This window comes from Pogona vitticeps, chromosome 1, assembly GCF_051106095.1.
Source record: "Pogona vitticeps strain Pit_001003342236 chromosome 1, PviZW2.1, whole genome shotgun sequence".
Classification (NCBI taxonomy): Eukaryota; Metazoa; Chordata; class Lepidosauria; order Squamata; family Agamidae; genus Pogona; species Pogona vitticeps.
In genome coordinates, this window is record NC_135783.1 from 177,315,576 (window position 1) to 177,338,198 (window position 22,623).

At 41.9% G+C, this 22,623-nt stretch overlaps 1 protein-coding gene across 1 annotated transcript in view; it reads left to right on the plus strand.

Annotated features, from left to right (window-relative positions):
• The first annotated feature begins 2,391 nt into the window (after nt 1-2,391).
• MYL1 (myosin light chain 1) overlaps nt 2,392-22,623 on the plus strand; it is a 39,035-nt gene continuing 18,803 nt past the window's right edge. The window contains exon 1 of the mRNA XM_020780675.3: nt 2,392-10,443. Coding sequence (XP_020636334.3) covers nt 10,321-10,443 — 123 coding nt within the window. The 5' untranslated portion in view covers nt 2,392-10,320. The remainder of the gene's footprint in view (nt 10,444-22,623) is intronic.

Sequence of the window (22,623 nt, forward strand, 5' to 3'; positions counted from 1 at the left end):
AGCATCTGGGGACCCAAGATCGGGAACCACTGCTTTAGAGCATCTAGATGAACCCCTTCCACTCTTGCAGCAATGCTGGAGGTTCCCCTCATAGATCCAGCAGGGTGTTCAGACAAGCTGAACCAACAGCCCTTCCTGTGCCAGGGCTCAGTGTCTACTGCTGCTTTCTGCTGCTTAGGAGTGCTTTCTGCACTCCATGCCCTCTCTCCATGCTTCCCATCTCTCTTGTGCCATCTCATTGTTGCTGGGCAATAGGGAAGGAGCAGAGTGGTCTGGCTCATTGTCATTTCCAGATGATGTGCCAGGCCTGGGATGGGCAATGGGCCTGAATTCTATGCCACTGTGACCTTGGGCCAGTCACACACTCTTAGCCTGACGCCTGACTCACCAGCTTGTTGTGAGAATAATCTGGGGAAAGGGGGGAGCTTGTGGGAAGAAAGGCAGGACATGATTGCAACAACTAAATAGGATTGCAGCCTCCGATTGAAAAGAAGAATTGCTTTAGCCGCAGAGGTTTTGTAACATGGCAGGCGGGCAGACATTAGGTTTCCAGGGTCCGTCATTTACTAGAACCCTGAGAGCCAGCAATTTAAGCCAGGTGGGAAACAGCAGAGCATCATGCCAAATAGCAGCTCGTAAGGCTGAGTCAGTTGCCATCTGCACCCCATCAAAAGGAAAACCAGTGGGATTAGAGGTACAAATAGGTGCTAATCTACAGCTGCATTACTATGAATGAGGAATTCTAACACACAACTCTAGAATCGACCAGAATAGCTGCACAAAGTCCTCCTGAAAGATGTTGGGCTAATATTCACAGCCAGCTTCAGCAGAGATTTCTGTTCGTTTTACATTTGCAGTTTTAAGGAAGAATTGTGGCCATTACTAGTCTTAAGTACAAAGTTCCATTTTACAGTTGGAGAGCACTGAGGTTCAGAGATATACAACCTGCCCATGGATCAGATAAGTGGTTGCAGACACTTGCACCATTTTCATTGTTGCTTATGAAACCACTGGTCTATTGCCAATCACCCAGAGATTTACCATGAGATACAAGCCCATGATCTGCCCACCCCGTCTGTAAAGCACCTTACTTAGAGCTCAGTTACACATTGAGATACTTCTGGGTTTGCATCAGGTTTACCATGCTTGAAATTGATTTAAAAATATTTGTTTACATGACATAGAGCTAAGCGTGCACTTTTTTGGCCAGGAAGCATGTTTTTTTGTTCAGAGATCAAAAATTTTTAACAGGTATTTTAAACATCCAAGAGGGGGTTGTTTATTTTAAATCAATTGTGAATGTGGTTTATTTTGAATCACTCTAGCAGAGAAAGAAAGATTAGGTGGGAGAAAGTGCTCCCTCCTTTGCATGCCTAGAAGCTACCAGGCTTGTCAATTTGCCTTCCCTCTGGCCAGCTCTGGCTGATCGGTCCATCAACCCCTCTCCTTATCTACCTTGTGTGTGTGTGTGTGTGTGTGTGTGTGTGTGTGTGTGTGTGTGCGTGCATTTGTGTGCATCTGTGTGCATCTGTGTGCATCTGTGTGCATCTGTATGTGTGTGTTCTAAGTACATAAGAAGAGCCCTGCTGGATCAGGCCAAGGGCCCATCTAGTCCAGCTCCATGTGTCTCACAGTGGCCCCCACCAGATGCCTCAGGGAGCACATGAGACAACTGACCTGTCTCCTGATATCCCTCCCCTGCATCTGGCATTTGGAGGTACCTTCCTTCTAAGCCTGGGGAAGATTATACATTCCCATCATGGCTTGTAACCTGCGGTGGACTTTTCCTCCAGGAATCTGTCCAATCCCCTTTGAAAGGCATCTAAGCCAGATGCCATCACCGCATCCTGTGGTAAGGAGTTCCACGGGCTAACAACACTGCAAGGAAACATTGCAGTCTTGTTTGGGGGGGGGTTCTATCTGTAATACTGAATTAACACTATCCCAATTTGGGAAAACAAATACTTAAAATAACACTGCATCAACAGTGGAAGTGGCTATGAAAGGCAGCCAGCACATGGCAGAACAAAGCCTCTATTGCAATGATTCTAAAAGCCCATGTAGCCCACTCAACTGATATACAACACAGATTAAAATGGATTAAATGTTTTCACAAGTTTTCACACACTGACAAGATCACCACATAATTTTAAACTACCCTCAATAATCCCAATCCATCTCCCAATTTATTTTCATAGTTTAACTGTGCCCTAAAGTACAACATCTTCTGCTTAAAAGCAGGAATATACTAAGGTCAAGACTGGTTTAAATAATGAGGAAGTGCTTTAACCAAGGGCAGTCCTTCTTTGGGGGCTTATTAGGTGCTGCCCAGCACATTGATATTTATTTATTTATTTTTGCAGTTTTACTGGCAAGGGAGAAAATTACTTGGGGATATTCTGCTTCGTGCACCAAAATAACTTGACCATCTTTAAATGTCATATCCTGAGGGCTAAATGAGTGAAAAATACCATTTTTGTTCTGTCTTGGGCACCAAAATAACTTGAGCCAAGCTTGTTCCTGAGCTGAAATCATTGATTTCTGTTTATATACTGTATATCATGTGTGGGAAATCACTCCCACCAAAGATGAAAGGAAAGAAGGAAGGAAAGCAAGCAGGTCTGACATTGATTGATCATATTCAACTATTTGCAGTGCCAAAGGCTATAACTCAGTTGATATAGCACCTAGAATAGACAGCCATCTGACACTGTTCACTTAGGTCACACACAAATTGGCAATGTCTTCATAAAACAGTCTCTCCTTTTTCCCCAGCCAGAAGCAGAGTGAAATCCAGGTTTTTAAATACCATATAAGACTTCTGTTTCAGGCCATCCCAGACAACCACAGCCCAGCTTGCAGCTGTTTATCTTATTACGCTTTACATGCTTAACTAAGTACTGGATGTGAATTCCTTAATGGTATTGTATTGCTTTTAGAAGCTTCAGAAAGTATCCAACACTTCTCAACCATTTATTCTTGCAATACATCTTTGGGGAAAGGAATGACCACTCAGAATTGGAAGGCCAGTTCTGAGTGACCATTCCCATCCCCAGCTAGGGATGGAGGAAGAGCATCAAGCATCAGAGAGGATGCAAAGTGTCCACATTGTTTCTGTTCCCAAGTGACAGGAGCAGGTGGGCACTGCATCTTTTGAGGACTGAAGCTGAACAGCTGGATAATTCCTCCATGAGAAGGGGCCAAGGCGTAAGGCAAAAGGAAATGAAGCACGCACCTGAGTTAAGCACTAGTCTGAGTTCAGCAACAGTGGAGGGAGGGATGGACACCTGTCACTTCCTCAGCTTCTGCTAAAAATAGCTGTATATTCCAGGCAAACAGGTCAAGAAGACCTAGCAGCCACATTTTGTCTGGCAAGTCCGAAATACGTAAACCCAGAACCTCCTGTTCTATGTGCAGGATCAGCTAGGCAGGCAATGCTGAGGCCTTCTATTGCATAGAAGGTGTAGACGGGGAGCTTCAGATTTCTTGGAAAAAATGTTGTGACAAGCCGGACCTGTACAAAAGGTAAGAAGCCAGAAGGGGATGAGATTGCTGGTGTTTACCTTTAAAAAGTTTGCAAACTTTTTTTTCCAACTAGGACAACTACAGAAGGTTGGCAGCAGCTGGAACCAACTGCCCAAAAGGGGGCAAGATGCCAACAGACCGTTAATACACAGTAACACATGGTAGCCAATCAAGAGCCCAAAGAGCCAACACACATGCCAGAGATAAACCTGGTTGGGGACAACATTAGTACAGTGAGTGTAACAGAAAGCTGAACCAGCATTTCCAAGAAGGGATAACCCAAGGCAAATAGTGGCAACAAAAGATGAAGTTCTTGACCTTTTCATCATGCTCCAAATAAAGAATTCATTAGCTCTGGATAATGTCCATCTGAGGATTCTCATAGAACTCCAATTGAAATTGCTGGTTTTCTATCTAAAATATGTGATATGTCCATAATGGCCACACAGCTCAAATTTCCTACAAGGGATTGCCGTGGCAGGGTCTGGGTCAGTTAACATGATGTCTATCCCTGGTAAACTGGCAGGAAGATGATCTAGAGAAGAGACGGAAAAGTCCCTCAGAAAGGAATCAGTGGGCCTCTACAAAGTAAATCCTGTCTCATTCATTTTTTAGAGTTCTTTCATAAACGTGTGGACAGGAATGATCCAGTAGTCTTGTCCTTCAGCAAATTCTCCTAAGTAGTCATGGGATACAAAAAGAACGTGATGTGGGTTGGAAATCAGGTAATAAACAGGAAACAGAAATACAGGTGTAATTAGTTCTTGGCATGGAAGGATATCTGCAAGGATCCTCACCTAAATGAAAAAAAAATGCCTGGCTAGAAGGGAACGGAGCCTTGCCAGTGGTATGGCCCCATCTATGGGACACCCTCTCCAAAATGGCACATTCGGTGTCCATGTAATATTTTTGGTATCAGATCTTTTTTACTCCCTGTAGCGGGCCATTCTGAAGCCTCTGTCAACTCAGGCCTCCCAGAGTGCTCACTACTCTTCTTCAAACTGCTGCCACCAACTTTATTCAGTAATCACAAAGGACAAGTGTTTCTTCTAAAACAAGACATTGTTTATTGATTTGACAAAATAAAAAGGAGTGAATCACAGGTAGTAAATCAAGTTGTAAATCAAGTTTCTCATTTAATGTACCTCACACAGACTTTTCCCTCACTGACTATCTCTCACAAATCTATCTCACTCTCTCAACCAATTTCTCTCATCTCCCCAAACTCCAAAACTCCTTCACACATCACACACACACCTTATATAATCCAGCTCCTCCCCCTTCTGCACCACCCTCAGTCCTCTCATTGGCTGATGTTCCCCTGCCCAGCTGTGATGGACAGGTGAGAGCAGAGCTGTATGTTACACTCCCCTAAATATTTTAACAGATGTGTTAGTGTTTCCAAAGAGGAAACAGGAAAAATTCCTCTCAAAACGCCATTTAAGAAGTAGTTTTTGAAACTAATTATGTTCTTTTGACATGTAACTTTGTTTGTTTGATTGATTGATTTTTTATGCCGCCCATCTGGCGTCCAAGGTCACTTTGGGCGGTTCACAAATGAAGTAATGCAAAGCAATAAAACAAAAATAATCAATAGCAATCTAAAACAAAATATAAAAGTAACTAAAATAAAATACATTAAGATAATAACATAATAGTTAATATCCTCATTACCAAAAACTTCCACGATCTGGTCTAGAGGAAAGAAAAAAAAATAACCGAACACTGCCAAATACCACCAGAACGCTGTGTACAAGCTTAAAATCTATGCAGTCTACCACATGGGGAAGATTTATTTTTTAAAAAACTATAGATTTCACAGAAATCACTTCTGTGAAAAACCAGCCAACTATCAATGGATATTTAAAAATTTATTAGGGAAAAGAGTGGGAGGAAGTAAAATGGAAGGCAGCAAATCAAATGCAAAGATGTATAAATAAGAACAATCAAACCTTATTTATTAACATATTATGCTTTATGAGTCTGAAGGTTCTGTTTCAGTATCAGGTCTGTTTGATTTGCTTTGGGAGTAACTGAAGTCAGTGGGATTCACTTCTAAGTCAACTTGAATAGGATCAGGTTGCATGTCTGAGTCACCATCTTAGAACTGCCACCTGTTGCACTGGAGCCTCTATTATGCCTCTGTGAGACACGCTTTCCCACCCCTTCTTTACTGTGTTTGTTTTACAGCAATCTTGGTTTTTTTAAAAAAAACCTTGTGGAACTCAAGTGGAGGCTCTATATTGGGACTTTTAGTATAAAGGAAATCAAACCTGAGTGCTCACTGGAAGGACAGATTGAGGCTCCAATACTTTGGCCATCTCATGAGAAGAGAAGACTCCCTGGAAAAGACACTGATGTTGGGAAGGTGTGAAGGCAAGAGGAGAAGGGGACGACAGAGGACAAGATGGTTGGACAGTGTCATTGATGCTACCAACATGAATTTGACCAAATTCTGGGAGGCAGTGAAAGACAGGAAGGCCTAGCGTGCTCTGGTCCATGGGGTCATGAAGAGTCGGACACGACTGAACGACTAAACAACAACAAATAAAGGTGTGGGTGGCTGGCTAGCTCAGCGAGCTGGGTAACTGGCTGTGGAACCAGAGGTTAGGAGTTTTATTCCCCACAGTCTCCCAGGGATACATTCAGCTGGAGTGGTCATGGGCAAGCTATGCAGTCTCAGGGCACACCCAGAAGGAAATGGTAAATCACTTCTGAGTACTGTTTCCCTAAAACGTCCTGAAAAGGATGGCCATAAGTCAGAACTGACTTCACAGCACTGAGTCATTAACAAAGGTATTGAGCTACTGTTGCCTCTAAGTTTTCATCAGTTGTAGAGGTCATTTTAATTAGCACTCACTAGCTGAAATCTTGTTGCTGAGCACAGTAAGTTGGAAATAAGAGTCAGCCATTGAAACAATGGAGCTGACTCGCCAAATCCCCACTGATTCTATGGGCCTACACTAGTTGTGACCTACTGACCTCAGGAACAGGATTTCAACCAATATCTTTGGAGCACGAAATTGCTTTGTCACATTAGTTATCATGGACCATTATGGCCTGCCACATGAAACATTAGTGCCCAAAAAAGTAAAATCAAATTGAGCATAGTGTGTGTTTGTGTATATGATAATCCTGTTATTGCTGTTGCTTTAATCTTAAATCTGTAACCTCATATGTTGTTATTATGATGGTTACTGATTTACTACAGTTTAAAATCTACATTTTTGTAACACATAAAAAACAACATGAGTAATGCAAATTAAATAAGTTACGTGACTTATCGTTTCCTCCAATTGTTTACTACTTTCTAATTGCTTCTGTCATTTTATCTTGATGGTAGATAGCTCACTTGTTGATTCTTTGGGCTTTGCTAGTTCTCAGATGAAGGCTGCTAGTAAATCAGGTATCCCTGATTTGATAGACTGGACAGATACTTAATTGGGCATAATTAGACATAGGTTTTTGTATGTTTGTAGGCCACCCATGTTAGTCTACATAATTTGAAAAAATTAGAAGACATTTTGTAATACTATCAAGAGACAAGGGTAGCATACTAAACAGATGTCAAAAATACAGCTGGCAACCATAATATTGATTTTTTTCCCAACTGCAAATAAGCTAGAACTGGGTTCCAGGTGCTGCCTGTCATCATCTAATCATGCATATTGTAGTTTACTAGGCATCAATCTATGATGTAACTTGTTTTCTTCAGAGCTGAAGTTTCTATATTGTTATTGTTGTTGTTGTTTAGTCATTTAATCGTTTCCGACTCTTCATGACCCTATGGATAAGAGCACCCCAGGCCCTCCTGTTCTCCACTGCCTCCCGGAGTTGGGTCAAATTCATGTTGGTCACTTCGATGACACTGTCCAACCATCTCATCCTCTGTCATCCCCTTCCCCTCTTGCCTTCACACTTTCCCAACATCAGGGTCTTTTCCAGGGAGGCTTCTCTTCTCATGAGATGGCCAAAGTATTGGAGCCTCAGCTTCAGGATCTGTCCTTCCAGTGAGCACTCAGAGTTGATTTCCTTCAGAATGGATAGGTTTCTTCTCCTTGCAGTCCAGGGGACTCTCAAGAGCCTCCTCCAGCACCACAAAAGCATAAATTCTTCGGCGGTCAGCCTTCTTTATGGTCCAGCTCTCACTTCCGTACATCACTACTGGAAAAATGATAGCTTTGACTATGCAGACCTTTGTCATCAAGGTGATGTCTCTGTTTTTAATATGCTGTCTAGGTTTGTCATCGCTTTCTTCCCAAGAAGCAGGCGTCTTTTAATTTCGTGGCTGCTGTCACCATCTGCAGTGATCATGGAGCCCAGGAAAGTAAAATCTGTCACTGCCTCCATATCTTCCCCTTCTATTTCCCAGGAGGTGATGGGACCAGTGGCCATGATCTTAGTTTTTTTCGATGTTGAGTTTCAGGCCGTTTTTTGCACTCTCCTCTTTCACCCTCATTACAAGGTTCTTTAATTCCTCCTCACTTTCTGCCATCAGAGTGGTATCATTTGCATATTGGAGGTTGCTGATATTTCTTCCGGCAATCTTGATTCCGGCTTGGGATTCATCCAATCCAGCCTTTCACATGATGTATTTATTTATTTATTTATTTATTTATTTATTTATTTATTTATTTATTTATTTATTTGTTTGTTTGTTTGTTTGTTTGTTTGTTTGTTTGTTTGTTTGTTTGTTTGTTTGTTTATTTATTTATTTATTTATTTATTTATTTATTTATTTATTTATTTATTTATTTATTTATTTAACATCCCGCCTATCTGGTCGGTTAAGACCACTCTTGTAAGTTAAATAAGCTGGGGGACAATATAGCTCCTATAGGTCTCTATATAGTATTGGACTCCTAATTCCCACTAGACTTCCATTCGCCATGGAAAATATAAGAGAAGCTGGAAATCATGGTTCATCAACATTTGTGGCAGTATACAATCCTGTACTTTCATTGGTGGAACTAGGTTTAGAAGGGTAATCCACCTGAATTACTGCAGCTGCCAAGTGCCTCGCAAATGGCCTATATTGAAGAGCTTTGAGAAACTCCCCATCTCAGAGCAATTTTGGTCAGTGGGGAGATTGTGAAGGGTGCCAGATCTTGGAGAGTCAGAAAAATTCTAGCCCTTTTCTTCTTCTTTCAATGGTAAAACTTTCACAAGCAATGGCGACCTGACTTAGGAGACAATTCTATATACCCTTATACAGAAGTTGGGAAAGAGTGTGTTATTTTGTGGATTAATCACAAGTCTCTGAATCCTCCAGGCAGTGTCCATACTGGCAGGGACATTTTAGGAGCTGCAGGGGATCAAGATAGGCAAAGAGAAGAGATGACCAAACAACTGAAGGCAAGGGTTGGTATTTTAATATTAACCTGCATCTTGAAGAAGTTCAGCATTCACTGTAACCTGCAGTCTGTAAGGAGATGAACTTCACTGATGGCTTCACTTTTATTTATATAGTAATACCAGGAATCCAAGATCTATTTAAACAATTTTTTGTTCAAGGAGTAGGATAAGGCAACCATTCAGGTCGCTAAAGAGTTACAACATTCTCCCCGGCTGGGCCTGTATTCTTCGCCTATGGAATTTGTTAGCAGTGAGAGCCTCTTTCTCCTTCGGAATAAAATGCAAATGATTAATCAAAGCTTAAACACTTGTCTGCTCTAGAAAGGAATGGAAGAGCATGAGAAGGGGAAAGGTCTCTGTGAGGCTGGAGGCAAGGAGAGAGAAACTTAAGACAGAAGACTGGCAATTAAATTAGAGACAATAAACACAAATGCCATCCTTGATTGATAGCTAGCTTGCTTTATAGGGAGGATGGAAAGTCTGTAGTCTTCCTGGGAAAATATATTTGGTGGCTTGTCTGTCTCCTTTATAAATTGGCCTTCATTATGGCAGCCAACAATACATGAAATTGGATTAAGAGAATAGCTTTTGGCTCCTCCTGTAGATTTTGTGCTTAGTAAGGGAAGGAGAAGAACAGATGGAGGATTCTCTGACTGGAGAGGGGGAGAGAGAGAAAGACACTGTGGCGAAAGCTTGATGGGCTTGCCATATATGTCTGCTTTTATTTTTAAACATTTCTCCTCTACCCACCCCGTATCCCTCTGCTGGATCAACACTTTCTTATTGCAAAGGAAGGAAATGAGGGGAGGAGTAAAGGAGAGGGGTGGAGAGATGATGTGGAGGAAAGGGCCGGGAGGGGGCGGGCAGTGGATGGAAACTGATGATCATTTCCCAACCCTTAAAGTCAAAATTCCATTCGGAAACTCAATCCCCTCATAACGACATGCAGACATGGAAAATAAGATTTACAACTTCAGCAGAACTGTAATTCTATCAAGAAAAAAAGGCATCTGTCAATCTTGCATTTTAACGTCAACAAGGGGCCCCAAACTGTCTTTGTCATACTCCTTCCTCCTTTAAAAAAAAAAAAAAGCTATTACAAAAACTCATGGAAGGCTTTTTTTTAAAAGGACATCAAAGTCCCCTTGAATCTGATGGAGCTCTGACCCCCATATATTCCATTTATAGCCTGTCTCAGAATGACATCCCCCTTGACTAGCAAACTGTCCAATCCAGCTGCAAGTGTCAAGATTGTATTAGGCACTAAGTGAAATATATATATATGCCCTTATGGTGTTTAACCCACTGGGTCTACCTCCAAGGCACTGGGCTGTAGATCATTCTGACCACTCGCTGCTCCTCATCCAGGAAGCTCTTATAAGGGGCTTGTGGGGCATCTTTTGACTTAAACAAAAAAGAAAGAAAAGCAAGGAAAAACAAATGGCACCAAAGAAAGACGCCAAGAAAGCTGCAGCACCAGCGCCAGCGCCAGCGCCAGCACCAGCACCAGCACCAGAACCAGCAAAGCCCAAAGAAGCCCCAATTGATCTCTCCTCCATCAAGGTAAACAGATGAACTCTTGTGGTCACTGAAAAGTCCACTTCCTCCAGTTAGGAAACAATGACAGTGGCCTTCTCCATTCTTTGATTCAAACCAGGATGCTTTTGGATGGCCTTATTTTATGGCTTGTGGAGTGGACCTTAGTGAAGCCGAATTGGAAAAGAAACAAGGCTTGGTTTTTCACTTAAAAAAAAAAGATTTAAAATTCAGCTCTATTTCCTTTTTGTCTAAAGCCACTGGAAATATTTTATTTCAGTTGCTGAGTTTGGCATGTTAGAAAATGTGATGGGGTTGCCTAGGGAAGTATTTGTGTTTTCAAAATCTGGTATTTGATGTATTTCTAATTGGCCTGAAGTAGTGCTTTCACAGTTAAGTTTGTTGCACACCTCTGCCACTGTGAGGCAAACCAAACATTGTGGAAAGAAGAATAATTGCAAATTTATAGTTAAACAGAAAATGTGAATCAAAATTCTCTTGTTTTTAAACAAGGATTTAATTATTTCCTAAGTTTCTTTCTGAACTTATTGTAGACACTTTTAAAGCAGCTGAAAATCCGTTCTTCGTGGCTCTATTCCGTATTGTCTGTAACATAAACCCTATGAAACAAAAATATGAATTTCTTTTTACCTCTAAGATTAGAACAAATTCGGATGTTAGGTTAGAAGAGACCAGCAATTCAAAATACAGTGAAGTGTTTCAGTGACTACATCTTTCATCTTACTTGTTTCATGATTTGCAAGTTGCTATGGAGTGAAGAAGGCTAACTGATATTATGAGAATCCTTGTGACTGCCTTTTGGATGTGTGACACCTTTTTGTTGTTGCATGCTGAACTGAATCATTATGCTGTGCAGCCACTCTTTTTGCTAGCATTTTGTATGAAGTGCAGCCTGCAAGGCAGCCGCCGCTGTGTGGAATGAGGACACAGGGAAAGACCCAGCTGGACAGATTCCCCGAGTGACTCTAAGTACAGCGTCATACTCCACCTCGCCACGTACCCGGCATTTTGATTGATCAGGGTACCAATTTAGGAAACCCTACCTATGAAATCCAGCCTAATATGGAGTGCTGAAGAGTGGAAAATGTTCTAAGGGTATCAAGTATTTTGATAGCAGTTCATTTGAACCACCAGATCCTTCTCCTGTACTTGGACAAGTTGAATTCGGAGAGTATGTCTTATGTTTGCAATTCAGGACATCTTTACTTAGAAGCAGGTGTCATGGTACTCGGAGGGACTTTCTCTATAGTAAATGTGCTCAAGGCTGCGGCCTTATAATCATTCTTGACTGATTTTGCAATAATCAGTCATTTTTGACTGATCTTTACCAAAGTTATTAGATGCAATTATTTGCAATCTAAAATAAAATCCATAGTAGCACCAGTAGTAAATCCAATTTGTATTATATAAAGTTTAGACTCTTGATAGTAGATTTAGAAGTGGTTCCAGAATGCATTGTTTTGTTCTGTTTTGAAAGTAAGCTTTATATAAAAAAGGGAAATGCCCACAATGGAACTAAGAAGACATTGAGCCACAAACTGGTAACCTCTGCCATTTGTACATCCCCCCCCCCAGTTAGATTAGAACTTGCCCTTCATGAGTGCTAAGTTATGAGTAAGAATGCAAGCTGGAGTTTTCCACTAAAATAATTTACATTAGCTTGATAGCTGCATGTATCCAATTCATTAGGAGGAAATAAGAGTTTTCAGTTCTAGTGGGTCTGGCTATTTTTACATACATATGCTTAATGGTATATTTATCATCTGGAAAATGGAATTATAAAATTCTACTCATCACAGTAGCCCAGCATGACCCTCATTTTCAGACCTGACTCAAACTTTTTAAACACATACGAGTCATTTTCGGAGCTTAGCTGGAACTACTGTGAGAGGCTCTAAAACATCCTGCATTCTTCTCAATGAGAACAGAGAAAAAAATTCTATTTAATTTGAACAGATGAAAGTAGGGGAGAGAATCACTGGCTTATTAAACAAATATTTTGTGCTATTATGCCAGAAAGATTGGCATAATTAAAGTACTGAACGCACATCATGTAATGTCACCTTAAGAATCTTTAAAACAGTTCCGCAAGGTGTGTGAGTATACTTACTGACACTGCAGATGGGTGCATGGATGAATCTTGGCTTGTGTAAGGCTGCCCAAGGAGTCAGTGGGGGAAGAACTTTCCAGTTCATAGCTCATTCTCTTCAGCATTAATCACTATTTTAAAGAATATCTCTGTGTTAAAACATAAAGTCCATATAATCTCTGAGCATATGAAGGCCACACATTCTCTTTTACAGAGAGGATGGTCCTCCTTGTTGCTGAGGCACAACTTCAGCAACAAGCCCACAAGTCACCTGGTCGTAATTTTACCTGCTCTGGCCAGAAGTATTGTAGTTCTGCTTAAATTATTTAATCCCCCCCCTCACTTCACATCTATACATATTAACCAGCATATGCAATTGTATGCAAAGCACTGTTATCTTTTGCCATCGTTTTGTTGCTACAAATCTTTCTTTTTGGTGATTGTCAGTGCCTCTCCATCTTTGCATATATATTAAGACATCAGTCTTAAACAACTGAATACGTACATCATATTTTTCTGAAGCTGAAAGTGAGAAGGGGGAAAAACTCTGTCCAAATGTATCATTTACAACCAAGACCAAAATCATATTTTGATTACGTCTACTTGGTCTTAAAACTGGAAAGGATAAAATGTGGCCCCATGCTCTAGTCCTATTCTACATTCCAAAATATTTCTTAGTCTTATCTTCTTACTTATAAGGAACTGTTCTTACTCCTTATCCTCATAGTACCCCAGTGAGGTAGTGAGTATTCTAACCCTCATAACAGAGCCATGGAGAGCTTCATTGAACCAAGGTCACCTCTGGAGATGGTTGCAGTTCCAAGGATTAAAGCTGAGAATTTAGCCTCTGAGTCCAAGAACCATCTCAATTGCATAAAATGCTAGACACTGTCACTGCTCTCACATTTCTGAGAATACTTGTAAGCAAGAAGTATTAAATAGGATGTACAGTTACTAAGCTCTGAAGGCCCTTCTACTGGTGTCTGAAGGAACTGCATTGGTAGTATTTATCACAGCATATATTAAGAAAAATCTATACTTCTTCATTTCGGTCTCAGGAATTTCATTTTTGGAGGCTGAGACCAAACCACAACCACAGCTAACATAATTGACCTAGCTGGATCAGTCTCATATCTTGTTGTAGCACTCCAGCTTTCATTTAGGCGAGTTACAGTGAAATAAATCATGGGGATTTCCAATGGAAATTAAAATAATTATGCAAATTTTCCATAGAAAAAACCTTCTCCCCCATTATAACCATGGTAAAAAACTCTAATCTCGGGCTGCCAATGTTCGTAAAAATCAACCGGACATCAAAAAATGTGGGGTCAACAATAAGTCCCATCTTTAAGATATTTTAAACTTTTGAATGTGCTCATTAAGTATCAGATAATAGTATTTTAACTTATTGGGTTTCTGACAAGTGATTCAATACTATGCTTGGGGGCTCTGAGTGTGTTTGACCTGTTTTTGAGCATCACTTCTCAGTTAAGGAAACACTGAATACTTGGGTACTGTACCTATGCCTGGCTTTTACGCTTCAGTTATTTTCTGTGTATTTCTACAAAGCGAAAGAAAGTACATTTCATTGCCACCTGTTGAATGTGGAATAAGCTATGGGTGTGATCACAATCTGGACTGCTTGTGCAGTGGTCCAGTGCAATCTATTTCCTGCTGATCACATGATACAAGAGGAATTGTGCTCCCACCCAGCCCTGATCCATGCCCAAGATGGACCTTTTTTAAATCCAGTTCTAGAGCTTCTGCTTTTCTGAGCCAGGCTGGAGTCATTCCCTGGCAGACTTGCTTCAAGTGAGCTTGTTCATGTTAAAGTGACGGTTTTGTGTGCAGTCGGACACATCATGCTTTTGCAGCCATCCGACTTCACCCTACGTCTGTTAGAAAATGCCATCAGGGAGTGCCATATGAACATTCTCCCTGAATCTACTGAGTAGGGTTGGAGCGAAGGTGAACATTCCTCTCACAAGAAAGCACAACCTTCTATACAAAGTATGGATCAGAGTATCTATATCTAAGATTAGGTGAAAACAAGATGACAGGAAAGGGCAAACACAATGTTGTTAGGACTTTAGGCCTCCGTTCTGTGACTGAAACATTCAATAATAATTTAAAACTAGGAGTCAAATATTTCACAAAGATTTGCAGGGATTTATGGAGGCAACACGGGCAGAAACAGAGCAGGAAAAGAAACAGCTTCTTTTCTTCCCCCCACACACACCATGACAAATATTTTCCTCTTACCTACCAGACTTTAGGTTCTTAGGTCAGGGAGAGAAGCTCATCCTTTCTACCTGGCCCCAGGTAGAAAGGATGTTCTCCCTTTATCTCTTACGAGATGCAAGTAGAAGAAGAGAAGAAGGGTCTTTGGGAAGTATGGTTGAAGCGGTCTTGGAAGAAAAGCTCCCTTCCCTATATGGTTTTGCGAATAGCGCTCAGCAGAACATAATTTCTCTCCCAAACTGGTCCTGGATGAGTTACAGTAAGCTCAGAAAAGCACAGTGGATTGTATGCATTCCATGAACCCATCTAATCCAACTTAACCTGATATTGGTGCCAGGCAAGTAATGCCTAGGTATTTGTCAAGACAGATTATTAAAAATACCTTTTGGACTACATTGTCCAGAACTCCCCCACCACTGTGGCTATCGGTCTTGGGAGTTGTAGTCCAAAAAAGTCACATCTGTCTATTGGTACCTGTTGATCCAAGCTTCCCCTGCAAGTGCATCTTTAGGCCCTGAGATTTGGAGGTGAGATTTCAGAAGATGAGGAGAGTCTTCCTTGGCTCCACTGCAATATTTCTGGCAGGGGGTGTCAGGTTGATAGTGATTAGAAACTGGGACTATTGATATACAGGAGCAGTTTGGTCTGTACATGAATAAGTTGAGGTGCACAGACTGAAGACTTACACCGGATTCACTTGCTTTAGTCAACCAAATGGATCTCTATAGGCCCCTTATGTCACTTGATCCCTTAATATTTGCAGTCACATTTTTATCTGCTGCAACACAAGTGTTGAAATAAGGCAAAACTAGGGCCAAGGTCTGTCTCCCATATCAAGTTGCAATGGTGACGCAAAGAATAAGGTGCCAGGATCTTCTGCTAGTTTCACACACACCCAGTGCCCTACCGTGGGTCACTTACTCAGTGGCTTTTCTTTTGTGATCTGCACCTAACTCAGAAATAGGACATTAAGCGATGTCCATATAACTACTTAACAGCAGTCTGTGGCAGGAAAGGAGGGCGCCCGTGCTGTCTCAGGACGTGGCAAAGGTCCAGAACTGCCATGAAGAATTGGTCATGAAGGAAGTATGCCAGCTGGTTTGAGGGGGGAGTTTGTGCTATTGGGAAACAAGGCGGCACTGGAGCACTGGCTGCGAGGGTGAGGTGTATGGATGTAACCCATCCGGGGGTTGCCCCAAACCGTTGGACATCAGGCGAGATCAGATTCTGTCCTAGACTTGTAGTGTCTATCAGAGGAATTGGGAAGAAATCATGCCCTTTAATATTTGAGTTTAATACTATAAAAGCCCATCATGGGAAAACAACATACATGGGAAAACAACATATATATATATAGGAAAGCTTAGGTTTCTAATTTTATGAAGGAATAAACAGAAAGATTGAACAGTGTCTTGCCAATTAGACTCTGAACTATCAGAACTCTACTGTTTTGGTGCCCTTCTACTACTGACAGATTCGGTTCTCACCCCGGTGTGCCACCCCACCCCATGCCCCAGGTATGTTGTGAAGCATTGGATTATAGTTGGGGCATGTGCAGAAACTCCTATTGCGTACCAGCTGAAGTCTCCTTTCTTAACTTTATCATTTAGTGTAAGTTTAACCAGAAATTGAGTCTTGCAGAATTTCAAATGACGTTTTAATCCTAAAACTAACAACCGAATCAGCATAGTATTTCTGGGCTTTCCTTGAACTTTTTTAGAATAAACTAATTTCTTTTCTAAGAGTTCCCCATGATCTTTAACACTGGCACTCACGGTGCTGTACGCACATGCCTAGGCATTGTAACTCTTGAAAACTGTACTTCCCATAAACTGGAATTGGCAATATATAGTAGTCTGAGCCAACTTTTTTGTGTAAGTTGCCTTTATGGATGTGATTCACAATCACATATTGTGGCATGTGGGGGGAAGGTCATTGTGACACAACCCAGTCACCTGCTCAGGAGAACAGCTGATTCCAGGCAACCACACCCCTTATTTCTGTGACTTACCCCCACCACCACCACTATCATCTCAACTGACCACAATTGTCAAACCTGACAGCCTTGGTATTATTAGCAGAGGCAATTTTACAGCCAGCTGCCTGTGTGGGTGTCTGTTTCGGGACTTACACATTCCTTCTAGGCTTTTCACTTTGTTTTTAATCCATTGCACGGGTTAAATAACAATGAAGGAGACAAAAATGAATAAACCTTAAGCTGCCCAGCTTTGGCTGTGAGAGATACTTGGCTTGGGTGTGTGATCTCTCTCTCTTCTGGCAAAGCAACACTCTATGATCAGAATATCACACTTCAGAATTCAATTTAAATATGAACTCACCAGGTCAATGTTCAGTCAAGTCATCACCTCAGAATAAGACAGGGCTCCATTTTGCCTTAAAAAGCTAGTCATATGACCTTTGTCGGAAAAGCACTCCCTGAACCCCACTGAACTGCATAATTAGCAACCCATCTCAAATAGTCCATTCCTGGGCAAGCATCTGGAGCACGTGATGGCTCCTCAGCTTCAGGGGTTCTCGAATGAGACAGATGATCTAGATCCATTTCAATCTGGCTTCAGGTCTGGTTGTAGGACAAACACAATTTTGACCACTTTGGTGGTGCTGAGAATTGGACCAATGTGTCCGCTATGTCTCTTTGTAGCTTTTGGTGCCACTGATCATGAACTCCTTCCAGACGGCCTCTCTGGGGTGGGCCTGCAAGGCACTGCCTTACAGTTCAGTTCTCCCTGCTCCTGTTTTTCCTGAAGGAGCAAACTCAGAACGACGTCTGGGTCAGGGGGATCCTGTTTGGTGTCTTGGCCACCGGCCTATGGGGTCTCTCAGAGTAGGGCTGTAAGCAGAGTAGGACAATCAGGACTAAGCCTCAGGGTGTGCCACATTTAGAGTGGGCAGCCATGCCAGTTGCTCTGTCCTCTGTGTGACTTCCTTGGACGAGAGAAGCCAAAGGCAGGCAGCCATGGTACCTCCCCATCAAACTATGCCCAGCCATTCCCATTGCTGCCCTTTGGATTCTGGAAAATGAAAAAGAAAAAAGAAAAAAACCAAGCCTCCAACAGTGCATGCCACCCGAGGGGGTGGGGAAGATAAGAAAAGGCAGTTTGTGAAATTTCCTGGCTCTGCTTTGATAGTTGGTTCCAAGAGAAGGCCCTGAGAAAGTTGGTGCAACTGGAGGGATAGTTCCCAAGCCTGTCCATTACGGAGTGCAGGCAACCTCAGAAACCACCCCTCCCATCATGTCTTGCTTCTCAGGACCACCAATTGAAGCAGAGTGAGGGGCTCAGGAAGTGGAATGGCTGCCTCTTCTTTTTCCCCCCTCCAGTGCTGCACACTGTTCATTCCTTTTAAAGTTCTTTTTCCAGCAGCATCCAAGGGTTGAAAGGGTGTGTCTGAGCCGGGCTTGGTGAAGAGCCTCTGCGTGGCACTTTACTTGCTGCTGCAGATGGGCAAGCTTGGGCTGCACAGGTGTGCCTGCCTTTAGCTCTGGCCACAACCTCAAGAGCTAGCCCCTGCAGAAATTTGTGGGCGATTTTGACCTAGGGACCAAAATTACTAATGATGGCTCTACTGTCAGAGTCCTTCTGTCCCCTACACCAGTGGCCCCCAACCTTGGGCCTCCCAATGTTCTTGGACTGCAACTCCCAGAAGCCTTCACCACCACCTCTGCTGGCCAGGATTTCTGGGAGTTGAAGTCCAAGAACATCTGGAGGCCCAAGGTTGAGCATAAAAGCATTAGGGGAGGTTGTCTGGAGTTTGGGATTCAGTGGCACCAGTATGTAGATTATATCTAACTCTATTTCTCTTTTCCAACCAATTCTGGAATCTGTTTCAGTTTTAAACTGGTCTCCGCTGTCAATAATGGATGGGATGAGGTAGACAAAATGTAGTTTCATCTAGATGAGACAGAGGTGCTTTTGGCCAGTTGAAAGGCAGGGCAGAGAAACAACCTGTTCTGGTTAGTCTCCCCCAGAAAATTCAGGATTGCAGCTTGGCTGTGTTCCTGGATCCACCCTTGACCTCAGATGCCCCAGTATCAGCAGTGGCCAGGAGTGAATCTGAGTGGGTTAACTTGAAACTAGTCTGCCAGCTATGCATACTCATCTGCCCATACATCTTAGTTACATCCCGTTTGGATTACTTGAGTGCCTTCTGCATCAGGCTGCCTTTTTAAAGTACTTGGAAACTTCAGTGGATCTAAAATACTGCAGCAAAACTCCTGACTCGAGCTGGTTGGTGGCAAGAGACTCTCCCCTGTGCATTGCACAGGTGTTCAGGTGGAAGATAACTGCTGGCAAAGACACTGTTCTGGTCTAGTAAAAAAAAAAAACACATTTCTTTCCTTAACAGGAGTAAAAGGGTATGTGAGACTCTTACTTTGCATCAGTTATGGGAGATGGAACTGTTCCTTTAGCTCTTCGAAGTATCTCTTGGTCCACGCTGGCTCTCCTGCGCCACACAGTGGTGTCCTGTAAACATGGCCACATCAGGCAGGCAAGCCGGTTGCTGCGGCAGAGGATTGAAGAAGGGACTGGCTGTTATAAATTTATCCAACAGTACAACAGGCACAGTGGCCATAAAAGACACAAAACTAGGAATTAAGCCCTGCTGAAATTAAGGAGCAAGACAGGCATACCTTATAGGAGTGGTGTGAGTGGTGATACATGCAATTCTGTGGCATTTAAGACTAGCTCTTCGTGAACAGCAGATATTGGGACAATTCTCACTTTTATCCAGTCTGTAAAGCACTTGGGTGACTTGACTTGAAACTACCACTATGCCTTCTTCTTGTCTTAGAGTCTAAAAAGAAAGATTTAAAACACTTATAGCTAAGATTGAAAACCTATGCACACTTGCCTAGGAATATGGCCCCCTTACAAAAATGAAGCAAGCTTCTGAGTAAACTCCTGCACTTTCAATCCTCAACCTTATCCATGTTCAAATAAAAGCAATGGGTATAACTTTCCTGCTCTTCCAGCCGAGAATACGCAGACCTAGCCACAGCTATGTAGCTTTGTGTTATTTTTTTCCCCCTGGACGGGACCCACTATTCCTAAGCAGAAGCACAGAAGAGAGGAAAATAAATAAAACAAAACAGTCTGGTATAATGGTTAGAAGACTGGACTGGAACTTGGAATGATCAGGATGAAGTTCCCTCTAAAACTCACTGGGTTTATAGCTCACTGTGTTTTCCACTCTCCCTTGGATTAACTTACCTCATAAGGCTTGTGGCTGAGGTGCTGAGGAGAACAGATGGGTATCTGGCCTTGGACTCACTGGGGGAAAGTCAGGATTTAAATGTAGTTAATCAACAAACAGTCACAACTTACTACTGGATTTCAGCCAGTTGCTTTTATTTATTTTTCTTACATTATACATATGTGACATACCATGAAATTTAAGATAGCAGCTGGTAAGGCAGCTAGTTGGAGAAGCTGATAGCCCAAAATAGCTTAGAAAACAGGTTGCTTCAGAGGTAATAAAGTGTTTGCATGGTGTAGTAATTCTATCTAAAAGCAAGGCAGTATTAAAATTCCACAGTTAATACTGAGTTGGCTGTATGTAAATAAGCATGCCTTGCAAGGATGCATCTAACACGACACCTCTGCTGACTTTTTGTAGCTAAGACAATATGTAAGATCTGAAATAAGGTAATTTCACAGCTTCGTGTTTGAGAACTAATGTTGCACTGGCTGCTCCTCAACACCTGATAATGTCTGCTTAGTGCTGCAGTTGTGTGATCAAGCATCTGCATGCCATTGTATATGTAAATGTTTGCACATTTTGATGTTTTTTTCAAACACTATAATTACTACTCAACTAGGTCATTGCCGGAGGAATACTGCAAATGGCATAAGGAGAGAAGGTAAACAGGTAAATTGCACTGACAGACAATATCTAGTAGTTGCAAAGAATGGGAAACTGATAGTCTAATAAAAGAAATTGGTTTTCTGCAATCCTCCAAACCATGTTTAAGATGTGATCAGAGATATTCGAGCATAATTGGAAAATCTGCCAATGGAATGTTTTTAAAATGGCTTAATGCATAGAAATCGTCCCTGTCCTTATGGAAACTTTTAAGATTACTCTTGTTGCACTTGGGTGCTTATTACTATAAAACATTTACTTACAACAATTAGGACATTGTCTTTATTATATATCTTTTAACCATGCTCCTTGACTGATTGACTGAAAAACCAAAGGGATACACAGGATATTGTTATGAAACACAGGATAAATAGCATTGTTACCCCATGTCATCATCCTAATACCAAACCATTGTTTTACAATCCCCAACTAGGGAGAGTCTCCAGTAGGGAAACAAAAACAAGAAGATCCTGCTTAAAAGCACTGTGGTGGCTGGAATGTCATTGTAGACTGATGGGGAGGTTTCAGCTGGCCTTCCAATGCTGTGTATTTCTGGGAAAATTCAGATGTTAATACAGTAGTGATGGCTATTCCTTATGGAAAAGGCTCCAGGTGCCTATAATAACATTGGGATCTGTTTCCTAGATAGGAAAACCAGATCATGCATAACAAGGACTTGTACTGTACATTTATGGGAACTGGCCATGCCAGTGTGGCTGTTGGCTATATGATCAAGCCACACTGGGTTTCATCTTCAACACTGGAGTGCCAGCCCAGTGGAAACTCAGTTAACAGTTTTGTTAGCATATCCATCTCCACATTCTTCTAGTCCAGTATCTCAGAGTGGGGATCCCAAATCCAGTATGTTCCTAGATGGAACAGGACTTTTATAGCAAGTATGTCCAATTATGTATGTGTATGCCAACCAAATACCAGGTAGTGGTTTAGGTATCCAAGCTTGACTCATTTGTGCCAATACATTGAAATAGCTGAAGAGTAGGCTGTCTTTCAGATATTGTTTGAGGATTCTTAAACCTTTTTTTGAACTATGGCCATGGCCCTACTGCCCGGGAGATTCTGGGAGATGTAGTCCAAAAGGGAACTTTTGCGAGTTCTGAACTTTCCTGATACTGTGATTGAAGGATCAATCTTTGGAAGGAGCAGATATATTTAGACAGTGACTATCAAAGGAATAAGATATGTAAGGAGATACCCAACAGCAGGCTTCACATATGCTCCTTGGAGATATATTTGGCTCTTGCTGGTTACAAGCTGAAATATGTTGCAAGTGACAAATACCACTGATCATGTTAATGCTTCAACATGACCACTGGGAGGCACATCAAAGACACTTGTCCCTCATGGAGTTCACTTTAAATGCCACCAGCATGGTGTTTCTTCATGATTTTGTGCCTTGCAGATTAAGAATGGAAACTAACAAAGGAATGGAAATGTTTAAAGCAGCCTTTGGGCTCTCGCTTAAAGTCTCGTAAATCCAAGAGCAACACAGTCAAAATCAGCCCTGCTAACTTTCCTTTTGAACACAAGAACAAGGTCTTTTCCACAGTTTTCTGGTATTCATTGTTGTAGCTGGATTTTCACTTACAGTTGCTGCTGTAGATTAATTCATTCTTGATTGTGACAAGATGACTTTATGTGTATTTGGAGCCCACAGGTGTCAAAGTGACTAACTGAGGAAAAAGGGGAAATTGTGGCCCACATCCATAAGAACTAATTTTTTTAGATGTCCAGAATGCTTCTCCTGTGGCCTCTAGTGCATATTGAGGAAATATTGCAATGTGTTAAACCCTCCCCCATTCCCCTCCACATTCTCCAAAATGTTTTTTTTCCAATTGCCACTAGAGGATGTAAGGAGGCTTTTTTCAGTTAACGTGGTAAAAAGGAGGGGGAAAATGGAGGGTGTAAGTGCAGGTGCAACCTTCCAAGATTGATGGATGTGTGGCCCCCAGACC